At 43.8% G+C, this 12,280-nt stretch overlaps 1 protein-coding gene across 1 annotated transcript in view; it reads right to left on the minus strand.

Annotated features, from left to right (window-relative positions):
* Positions 1–12,280, minus strand: part of fbxo41 (F-box protein 41) — a 40,363-nt gene that overhangs the window by 16,676 nt on the left and 11,407 nt on the right. The window contains exon 4 of the mRNA XM_076031875.1: positions 139–346. Coding sequence (XP_075887990.1) covers positions 139–346 — 208 coding nt within the window. The remainder of the gene's footprint in view (positions 1–138; positions 347–12,280) is intronic.

The following is a 12,280-nucleotide window of genomic DNA, read 5'->3' on the forward strand; positions in this document are numbered from 1 at the left end:
AAGTTCATGTAGAAAAAAAGTCTCTCTGCTGTCAGTCTGGTTGTATGTGACTCTAACAGCAGGTTTTCTTGCGTCACTGCTAAGTACGTGACGTTTTTGGTTTCGGTTGTATGAACAGGCAGACGACGGCGCCCCCACCTGGTGTCCGTTGCCCTTGGAGGCCTGCAGGCTGCAGCGGCCCAGGCTGCCGTTGGGCGTGGTGCCGCAGCTGCTGATGATCTGCAGCTGCTTCTCGGCGCGGTCCGCCCGGTCCAGCAGCTCCTCGATGAACTGCTGCAGACGCACCTTGGCGTTGGCCTCGCGCGCCGCCGTCTCTTGGAGGAACTGGTCGATCTGTGCAACTTCCCTGGAGGTCGGAAAGAGAGGAGGAGCGGCGAGAATGTTAATGAGAGGCCGCTCTTGAGCGCGCTCTATTATGGGCTGGCTGTTAAAATCCGGCTCATCCTGGGGCAACGGCATTGATCTGCTGAGCCTGGCCTGTGGCCACTGCTGACACTCGCAGCCTAACATCACATCTTTTTTCATCATATATCTATTTGTATGTATGTATTTTCATCATACACACTACATATACACACACATATATGTGTGTGTGTGTGTGTGTGTGTGTGTATTAGTATACATATCCATCATACTCTACAACCAGCAGTGCTCCCAGTAGACCACACATCCTCCAGGATTGCACAAACTGCACTATAATGCACATCAACGGTGTTCACTATATTGTGTTTTTCTGCTCTTAAAATTATTTAAAAAAAATGATATACCTTGTATATGTTGCTTATTTGCTGCTGTAATGCTGACAATTTCCCCACTGTGGCCTATTAAAGGCATATCTTATCTTATATACATATATAAATATAATATATACACATATATGCACATTTATAATATATATATATACACATGTATACATGCATACATATACACATATACATATACATGCATACTGTATATATAAACACACATATATATATATACATACATGTATAAAACCCTTTAACATTTACGCAGCTGGCGTCCTGCTTATTCGGTATTAAATAAAAGCACACAGCTCAAAGCTCAGTGACAAATATGCTTTGCAAACAATATGGGACAGAGAGGCGGGGGGGAGGAAATGAGGAGATGGTGAGAGAGCAGCTGGATATTTAAACAACCAGAGGCGCAGCAGGGTGACGTTCCCATCATTCTTGGAGGCGGCCTGACACAAACAAACTTTGTGAGACGGTGTTTTTCTATTCAGCCTCCACAGACCACCGCTTTTTTCTTTTTTTTTAAAAAAAAAACGTTGCCGGTCATCTGATCAGAAGCTCTATAAGCTGGTTTTGTCGAGCCGTTGATGAAATGTCAAAGGTCAACTTTTTTTTCATCCACAAAGCGCCACAAAAGGAATCAAAGCAGAGCTGTACTGCAGGAAGAAAAACACCGAAAGAGAAGTTAAAATCCTTTGGGGTCTTCTCGGTTGAGCACTTTATCAATAAAAAAAAAAAACTTCACTGTAACCGCTGACCCCAACAGATTAAAGTGAAGTGAAAAGGAAGTTTTAGGTTCATTTAAAGGTGTAAATAAGAATTTACAATCACGTGTCAGTCCAACCAACGGCTGGGTGGCTGTGCTGAAGTCACACGGACAGTCAGTCTGATATCAGCCGGGCATCTCGGCAGGTGGTGATTCGATGACACACACGTTTAAAAAGTGTCAAGGCCGAATCAAATGTTCTTTTGCTTCAGCCAATAGAAACAGCAGGTTGAGGGAAAATATTGCAAACAAACAGATGGGTTAGATATCCAATCCATCACCTCACATTCCCTTCTCACTCAACTCCACCTGTTAAATAAGACTGAGGTTGTTTTCCAGTGACAGTCCTGTTTGTTTTGCTGTCATGTATCTCTGACCTTTGACCTTTTAACTGTCTAAACAACGCTGTCAGGAGACTAACGGGACGACGCTGACCTCTGACCTCAGTGAAACCGAGCGAGCCGTGAGAAGTCTCGGCCCTTCACCGCACACGGAGATCAGCAACGGCAGGAGCAGTTACTGTGTCCAACCACCAGGGTGGAAATCTCCACGTAATGCACAGTCAGAAGTCCATCCCACAGAACTAGTGGTGTGTTCTCTCGAAACGAGGGCATCCTGAGATAAAAATAATTTAGCGTCTGGCACAGTTAGCCGCTCTCATCTACGAGCAAAGGATTGCAAGAGATGACTCCAGAATGAGTCGAGGTGTTTGGAGAGCGGGGCAGAGTGGGAGGAGCGTACGCCACTAAAGCACGCAGCCGGTGGCGACTGTGACACCTGAGCGGCCAGATTCAACTCTGAAATTAGTGCCCGACTCCCAGTAACGACTTTAAACACCACGCTGTCAGATCATAATGGAGCAAACTTGGAACAGAGTTGAGCACAGAGCAGGAAAACGATGCCAGCAGTTAAAGACATGTTGCCATGGCTCAGTTCTGACTATTTCATTTCCAAACAGCTGCCTCCTAGTCATGAAAAACAGCAGCTTGGAGAAAGAGGCCAGAGGAAGGAACTTGGTGAAGATTATCTTCATGCTGATCACCCAACGACAAGCCTTTTACATACTAATTATTTAGAAAAATGAACTTTTTCAACCATTTAACATTTATATTGTTGAGTATCAACCAAACAAAAATCAGTTCCATCAGGACCTTCCACTGTCTCCTGATGGAAACAGTATCATGAGCAATGAAAGGTGTTATAAATAAATGTAAAGCTGGACTGTCGTCACCATCAAAGCACTGAGCACAAAGCAATCAACTTTTGAAATAAATGTGTTTTACCATAAGCACAAGCAGCAAATAAATGACATTCTTTCCACTGCGTGAAGCGTCTCGTGAGGTATATGATAAATGAGCCCCTTCAATTCTCCTCACTGGGGCTCTACTCGATCTGCGAGGAAGCAGCCGGAGGGGGAAAAGATTTGCCTCCATTACTCAAGTAAATAAATAAAGTTGGGATAGCTGAGCGTTATTTTGCACCGCTGCCTCGCAAGTACGCATCAGCCAGCTGTGCAACACGCAGCCCCGTCCCTGCTCGCGCAAGCAAATCATAATGCGTGGCGGATCGGCCTTTGCTGATGATTCTGCTGCATTAAACGCTGTTTTGCATGAGACGGGTCCTGCGTGTGAGAGGAAGAGACGCAACCCCAGAAAACCTTTGGATCTTTTATGTCTCATTCTGACTGCTTAACCACCTGCTTTGACAGAGAGATTGATTTAATAAGATAGACAGGTGTGTTAGGAGGGGGGGAAATCTTCACGTCCCGGGAGACACGCGAGTGCAATGATAAGGAAGAGGTAGAGGTGAGCGGGTGCAGCGAGCGGGAGAGGCCTGCAGAGGGTTAAAGCTGCCGTGGTGTGGCAGCAGGAAGCTGAGGGGCTTTGACGGAGGAGCCGGTGTTAGCGGTGGGACTGGGGCGACAGCTTCCTGTTGTCAATCCCGATTTCGATACGCGTGCACGCTTCGCTCCGGCAGCGTGACTCACAGCGACACCTCGGAAATAGAAGGTGAAAGTGAAAAAAAAACAAAAAAAAACCCACAGGAGCCAGGGCGCGTTTGCATGCGGCAGAGGAGGCGGGCTGCCATCTTTCACGGCGAGGATGAGGACTGTGAGTCTGCAGCACGTAGGGGCCGGCAGAGGCGGCTTCGCACTGGATCGATGCTCCTCTCGCAGCGCTAATGCGCCCAGCGCCATCACAGCTCATTATGGCGTTCAGGGCCGGCGGCACATGCACCACTTTTTATATACTGTATATATAACAAGCTCAGCCTCAGTAGAGGGTCCTTCGGTATGCAACTTGAGCGAATTCAACAATCTGAAAAATGGTCCATTTATTTCACAAGTTTTTTTTATAATATCGCTTTTTCCGATAGGACCAAAAAAAGTCTTTCAAAACTCAGGGAAGCATGCATGGAAATGGAAATTAAGGCACTACGCAAAATTCTATATCTAGATATCTGAGTGTCAAATATCACAATAGACAGATAGATATTATCAGGTCGATATTATCAGATAGAGGTTTGCCGGTGATTAATGTGTAGCTTTAGTTTATCAATAAATAATGGCTGAGACATTGAAATGCTGTTCTCTCTTTAGATTTTCACTTCCAACATAGGACTTTTATACTTAAAAAGTACTTTCACCGTTCAGGATAAGTATGTAAATAGCTTCACTTTTCCATGATGAATATGGTGAAAAATATTGCATATGACAGCAAATATCACAATGTTCAATAACATTGAATGCTGGCCAAAGCTTAAATGAAATACTAGATTCTAGTTAAATATCAATATCTGTGCCATCCTCACTGTTACATACAGTAATAACAACATTTGCTATTACTATTTTTTTTTTTTTACACTTGATTTGTAATTGATGAATACAAATCTTACCTACAGACAGCTGAGACATAAAGTAATTTCCTACGAAGTAGCTTTGGACCTGACTATCACAAGACCTTTTCCTGTTCTGCAAAATTATTGGCCTGCTATTACCAGGAACAAATATATTGGTACACACAATGATTTAATTATAATGAAGAAAATGCTGTTTATGAACATCATCTATTTATATTTCATAAAGTTTTAAAATACCGCTGCAGGGCAGCTGAGACTGCTGAGATTCTGCCTGCAGCCTTGCAGATTCACTCTGAAAAGATTTTTTTTTTATTTATTTTTTTTGTCATCCTCAGCCGGCCAGAATGTGACTTGAGCAATCTGCGTCCTTGGAGCAGAGTGGCTTCAGTCAGCGGCGGCCAGGATTTAGTTGGGACAAAAACACAAAGCTCCTCCAACCTTGTAAATTATAGTGCCGACACCGCGGATGTTACAATTTGCTGCAGTTTCTTTTCACTTCTCCTTGTGGAGATTTTCTCGGTTCTGAGTGATTTTCCCATCATAAAACCTTCATTAAATGACAACTGCGGTCGAAACGCGAGGTTCCTCTCAACTTTGCAATGCTGACGCTGAAAGATTGCATGTTTGACACACTGCATTAAGAATCAACTGTATCTCTCCACTGTGTAGGTGCACTTCCTCTCAGTACAGTGTCCCACAATAACCCACACGCTGTCTTCTGCACAGCAGTGACGTTTCAGCGAGATAAAGACCGCCGCCACTCATCCATGTCAAGCACACTTGTTTTTATTTGTCAATATCAAATCAAACAAAATCAATGGTTTGTCTGTCTGATGCAGCTGCACCTTTTGAAAGAAAAAAAATATTATTTTTGTGTCTAAAAACAATGTTTCACCGCAGACAAATAATGATGATAATGACAAAATTAATAATAAATAGAATAATAAAACGGATATTTAATTAAGAGCGCAAAAGTTCTCGTATAACTATCAAATAATGGTGCTGGTGTCTGAACAAAGCAGCAGTTGCACTTTTTTCAAGACATTGCTTTTAAACGCCCTTATAAATTAGATTGTTTTATGAAATATTAAAAAGTTTCATCTATCGAAAAAGCAAAAAGCATCTACAAATGGCCTCAGCTCCATTTCTATTTATAAAACAGCAATTACAATGTCCTTGAAGACCTCAATAGACGTCTGATGCTGCTTTGTGTGCAGGGAAATAATGAAGAGCCGAGCCGACTGCTTCTCACATCTCCTCCACTTAACAGCCGTAACAAACAGTCTGGCGTGGCAGAGACATCCAGCTAGAGAGGCCGTGATTAACAAGGAGTGATCCTCAGAGGGGATCCTGTTTGAATCATAATCAAAACAAAAATGAAAACAGTGGTCAGCCTCCTTTAACAGCTGTCAACATCTACGGTCATTGATTTAAAATTAGGCCTCATTAATGTTAAAGAGATGAGAGGATGGAGGGAGTGTGAGCTTTCTGCTCCAACAAAGGACAGCTGTCTGTTCTGACACCTTCATTCATTTGGTTTTTTTTCCCCTTGTCAATCAGGCTACACTGTACCAACACAGCTGGCATGTTCGAGTATTACATACAGATATAAGCAGAAGGAAGGCAGCGTGTGAGGTTGTAGGTAGCAGCAGCAAAGAGCCGTCTCAGAGGAGTAAAGTAGGAAAGATCGATCAGTGGAAAGTCCACACGTTATTGACCAGCAGCTCAGCCACGCTCAGGATTTTAACACCATTTTGAAAAGCACAGATGGCCCAGGAACATGGCAGAGGAAGAATTTTTTTTTTTTTTTGCACCAACGGAGACTGAATGAAATTTAACATCAGGCTCGAGTGAATCTGAATCTGATTCTGTTTTACCAAAAAAAAAAGAAGAAAAATGACAAGCCTGTATCTTGGCTCGTTTCTGGAAAAATACAAAATGCAGCAGTCTGGAGATATGCAGCGCTAAGATTAATGCCTAATGAATAACACAGTGTGGGGAAATAGTGGAAGATATTCGGAGCACCTTGTTAACGTCCTCAATTTGCATATCGTGCATGACTAGTGTCCAAACCACTGACAGAAACGCAAAGAAAGAAGCTCGGCTCCTCAGTCTGTCACGACGAAGGTAGAAGCTGCGGCTCATTTGCAACACGTATTTGTCTTGTGAGCCGCTGACTACGTGGAGTAAAGAATACGATTTCATCTCATCCTATCATAGGAAATTAAACCAAACCTACAACTGTGAGGGTCTATCATTGATCAATTCATGGTATTTCTTTACCAACGTGCTGAAACAGCATAGTGAAATATTTCTGAGCACCGCGTGAAGCTGAATTCAACCAGAGCTTGATTTCGGGTTCAGCTACGTGTCAACATGACAGCTGGAGAAACAGAAATAGAGAAAAGAAATCACCACAGCATTTGTCTCAATTGCAGGTTTTTGCAGGAGAATCACACTCGCTGTCGCTCTCTTCGCGTCTCGATAATCACAGGTGGAGCTGTAACACACGATGGTCCGTCCAACCTTTGCTGTCAGTCTTAACTAGCCAGTGGAAGACGCTGCTACAGCAGCAGCAGCAGCAGCAGCAGCAGCAGCAGCAGCAGCAGAAGCCTTCCTTCTGTCTCCTTTGTGTTTGAAGCGCCTCCTCCTCCCTCAAGGACAGGCACACGTCAGTTTTATCCTGTCTGGTGACGGACGCGGACGGCCCTCCGCCCGTAAATCCTGCATCTATTCAGGGCCAACTTCCGCTACACTGCAATCTCAGATATGGGATGTAGAAGACGATCTGGCTTCATAAAGGAAGGTCTGCCTGCGGTGGTTGATCCCCTCAAGCTCGTCACGGCCTTTATGTGCTGCAGTCGTATCAGGTCAGAAATATTGACGTTAATTAAAGGGGTATTCAGGATTTTGATGATTGTCAGATATAAGGTAATAAAAATGAGGTATGTGAAGCTCAAGTGGTGTTATTTCATCTGGGGTAGAGCATCACATCACTCATCATGCACACTCTCTCTTTGTTGATTTTTAGGCTTTCAGTGCTCTTGTTTACAAAGGCCGACCGGCCGCACCCGCATGTTAGTGCATGCGAGTCTCTGCCTCCTCCAACCCATCGGAACTGTTGCCCTACCACTGAAGCGAGCGCCCCTGGGGCAGGCAAAAGACACGCAACTAATGAAAATAGCATGAAAAACACAAATGAGGCCTGACAATGTGTCGGAGGCAGGTCCGTCACTGATAGCGGTCCCCTTGGAAACAGAGATTTCTGAGAACAGAAGGTGACCCTTTGGATTTAGGGTTACATCCAGCATAATTCCAGCTAACGTTAGCGTATTCAGCTCATTCACTCATTTTGCTCGCTCACTCGCTCAGTGGAGTGTTTCACATTTGAAACCAGGGAGTGGGCGGAGCCGTGGAGATGAGTGAAGCATGAGGTGTTTCAACGCTGTTTTCAAGCTGCATTCTCTTGTGGTGAAAAAACAATCACCTATTGCCACAAAGAAGAAATACCATATGGTATTTCTTGAAGCCGTGTGCAGTGTGTTTGGTGCATGTATGAATTTCCGACCATTCGTGGATCCTATCTTGCAGGGTGGAGGAGGGCTAACTCTTCTCTGCTGATTAATTAATGGCATTCTGAGACGCAGTGCAGTTTATCCTTATCGAAACACAGACGCAAGTCTCATCCCATCTTCCCCGGCAGGTGTCGTTATATCACGTCTAGACCTCCCTTTTCATGCTCAGATGTGCTGCTGATCACGTCCTCGCCTTTTGATTCCTTTTCATTAGAGAGCCGTCACAAGCACTGCAGGGCTAATGCTACACGTTCGCCCTCTATCAGACCCCGGCGCTAATGAGGTGGGGTTCCTCTGTGCCACAAAGGCTTTGCGCTGCTTTCATGGTTGCTGCCCAGTGGACAGCGAGGCTACTGCGTGTGACGCGATGCATTTAGATCCCTCATATTTTGCCGTGCTGCGAAGCGATCTGTTATTTTACTATAGCAAAGACGTAGGGTGAAATAAAATGAGAATGATTCAAGCCTGAGGGGGATAAAACCCAGCGCTGAAAATGTGGTGGAGGGGGAAAATTACGTTTAAATAAGTTTAAATAAGCTTATAAGAAACAGGCAATGCTGCACACGTAAACAGGCCAACAGCAATGATCATGGTTCAATAAAACCCAAGACAACAATAGCCAAGCGCAGGGATACAAAATTACCATAATAATCACCTTTCTAACGAGCTGAAATTAACATTTCAAGCCTCACAATGGAGGCTCTAAACGTTTATTGGAGGGCGGCAACTAGCAATTATTCAAATGATTTCTTGATTCACAGCCCATTTGCTAACTTTGTCTGTTTGGCTCAGAGTCTAAAATTTCAATACTATTTAATAGTGTTCCATTAGTATCCAGACCAGAACATGGTGTCCTGTACAGGTTTAAGTAACAGTCGATCCACATCTCACGGGCTCACAGTCTGATGGATGCATCAGCAGTCAAAACCATCATGTCCAAGGATAAAACATATATCAAAAACCTGAAATAATTCCACATCCTGGTATTTTAAAATACACAGTTGTATTGGAGCGTGGCTTGAGCCAGACATTTCTGTCTCAGTTGAGGCTGCGAAAGCAGGAAGTGAGTGCAGCCCCATAGCTGACAGTCACTGTTTTTCACGTCCAAAACCAACCACAGTTTTTCCAACACACTTTCAAGTCGAGGCCTCACAAATCTTCTTGCTATGGTTACAGACTGTTTACCATGGTAACACATGGTCCAGCGTCATTATGTAAAATTACAAACCCCAAGTAGTAACAAAACGATGGAAAGAGAGAAAAACACTTTGTTAAATTTCTACGCTCAGACTTTTGTGCTGCTCCTGTTCCACTGAAAACTTGCCAAACCCAAACATCACCTCAAAATATGTTTTTCACCCGGGCCGAGTCGTTGGTCAAGCTTGGGTATCTGCCCTCTAGGTTGCATGACATACTTGTGAAACACTGTAGTGACACACAAACACTGAGGAATCTAAAATGGGCATTACCTTTTTTACCCCCTAAAAAAATACCATACAGTCTATCTGCAGCAATGTACAGCCAACAACGTTCCGTCAAGGTGAGGTGATTCTTCTCACTGCATTTTATAAATACCGTAATATCCCTTTACATTTCCTTATGGGGTCTTAGTTAATTATTATTATCTCCTCATAAATGGCCCACCGTTGATAACGCGACAACTGGCAATTGGTAGCAGCCACTCAACGTTATCTGCGCCATGCAGATTTCAGCAGTGGGAAGAGCGAGAGAGAAAAAAAAAATCTAATATTGTGCAACAGACACCAAATGAGGCTGTAATTCTAATGCGAGTGAACGATGGAGACAAAGCGTCCCTCAGTTTTTCTCGCTCGTCATCAGGATTCAGTTTCTGCTGATTACAGCTGCTGCTGCAACTGAAGCGCATACTGTCCAGCAAACTGTTGGGTTTTTTTTCCGTTTAGCTGCACAGCGAAAGCAGGATATTTGTGACGGTGCGTCAGCGCACGTTGTTTAGGATGCAATCCTTTTCAGCAATGCAAGCTAAGCTTGAATAGTCATTTTCAGAATGAGTACAGTTTTGTTTTTTTTGTTTTTTTGCGAGCAAAGGTTAATTTATCACATGTGGCCACAGTGAGGCGCTGTGACAGTTTCAACACTCGACGAAGGCTCGTGACAAGACAAACAATGTCCTTTTAAAATGAGTTTTCAGAGATCCCTCACAGGAATTTATGACAGCGTCTTTTGTTACATGTTTTAGCCAATGAGCCGCTCGCTCTGCCGCTAACATCTGCTCAGTCGTGAACTTCGGCGAACATTCGCCGACTGTGATGCTCTTTTTCCACCTCAGCCGACTCTCAAAGAGCTCACTGTTTGACTGCCAGCCCTCTACTTAGACAGAAAGAGTGTGTGTGTGTGTGTGTGTGTGTGTGTGTGTGTGTGTGTGTGTGTACTGAGGGAGTCAGAGAGGCAGGCTGGCAGGGAGGACGCTGACCTTCCTGGGCCAACGCTGCCAACTCTGGGTATGATGACCGTGGCTACTGTAACACCATCCTAAATAAAGGCTTTTGTGCACCGCCGCACCAACATAAGCGCCCAGGGAATCACACAAAGGAGCGAGATGAAAATGAACCATGTCTAATTGAGTTTTGTCCAGCCACCAAGAGAAACATCAGCACCTGAATGCCACTTGGTTAGGACCAATCACAGCCATAAATGGTGCAAGTTACCAGTGATTAAGCTCAACGTCAGCAGCATGCTTACAAAGTGAATTGCAGTGAGGTCAGGAATTAGTCAGGAGCAAGTATCAAAGTATAAAAGACTAAAATACAGACCGTCTTCAAAGTTAGTGACCGAGAAGAGAAAGATCCAACCAGGTTTGTGCAAATCCTGATGAATCCAGATAAACACATGGGGGGGGAAAAGAAGTGCATCCCTGACGTTTGTAGCTTTGTTATTGTTTCTGCCGATGAATAGATCATGAAAAGGATTGAAAAGCAAGATACGATTTTTTTAGAAACAGAACAAACAGATGTTAGTTCTGGTGATAATATTTCTATAAGAAAGGTATGGAAGGGTGAAAATAATTAGAACATTCTATTTCTTTTTAACTCCTGATGAGGTCATGAAGCTTTTTCTTGTTAAGTGTAACTGAGTGACAAATGTGTCAATGTGACACTGATTAAAAATCGATAAAACAGACGATGCAAAATCTCTGCATCTCTGGTCTACTGGTGACACTTTGTTCTGACAAAAAAGTTTGAGTTTTAACAGTATGCCAATGTCTTTCACACTAGCCGCGAATAACGCAAAGAAAACTTTTTTTTTTGTCACAAAAAAGATTGTAGCAGCAGCAAAGGCGACAGAAAGGACAGAGTTCTGAACTAAAAGAGTGAACCCGGTTTATATTTTTAAAGATATTTGCTTCTGACCTGTGAGACTAAAAACAGCATCATTGTAGGGAGCGCATCATCAATTCCTGTGCGACTGATCTCAACAAAAAGCAACACGACGCCGGTGGGAACAGGGAAGCCCGGTCAATGTTTGTGCTGAATTGTGGGAGAGCTCCGATCGTCTCCTCCATCAGATCCACAGCCAGCAACTACTTCCATCTCCGCACTGATTTATATCCAAGAGCTCCTGTTTGCAGCGGCCTGATGGAGAAACCAGCTGGATATATAACAGAGAGGGAGAGAGAGAGAGGGCGCAGGCCCAGCTGCTCCCGCCCAGCTCTCTGGACGGCCTCGGCAGCTCAGCAGCCCCCGAGGTTGGCGCTGCCGTGATGTCATCGAGACAGATGCCGGGCAACATCTGGAGAGCAGACGCGGCTAAGAGTCACACCGTCAGAAGAAAGGTGAGGGAGATTGGCAGCGGCGCGTTCACAGCACGTTCACGCTGTCAAAGCTGTCCCACCTTAGGGGCAAAGGTCACGTTGTTATACTCAGCTGTGTCCACCTAAAGTGGTACCCTTCCTTAATCCAAGTCCAAGACATTATATTTTTAAAAAATTAAAATATTTACCTAAATAGTGTAAAACAAAGAAAACAAGCAGAAAAAAAAGCAATTTGCTTGCATGTCCACAAAACAGCACAACTTAAAAGCAGCGCAAGCAAAGGTCTTTTCCAATTCTTAAGATTCAAGACTCAAGATTCATCATTGATTCAATTCATCATTCATCATGCACACATAACGAAAATTTAAAAGATATAAAACACCTCTATATCTACAGAATGAAATGAAATGAAATAATAATGTGTAGTAATAATAAATCCTTCTATCGACCTCCCTGCTACCATACGCACATGTAGTATTTGGCAGAGCTAATTTCAGCTTCTGTATTTAACTGTTTATTTGCTCTGCTTTTGTTGTTT

This window comes from Nelusetta ayraudi, unplaced genomic scaffold (genome assembly GCF_046127955.1).
Source record: "Nelusetta ayraudi isolate G7.1 ecotype Tasmania unplaced genomic scaffold, CSIRO-AGI_Nayr_v1 ptg000004l, whole genome shotgun sequence".
In the NCBI taxonomy this organism is placed as follows: Eukaryota; Metazoa; Chordata; class Actinopteri; order Tetraodontiformes; family Monacanthidae; genus Nelusetta; species Nelusetta ayraudi.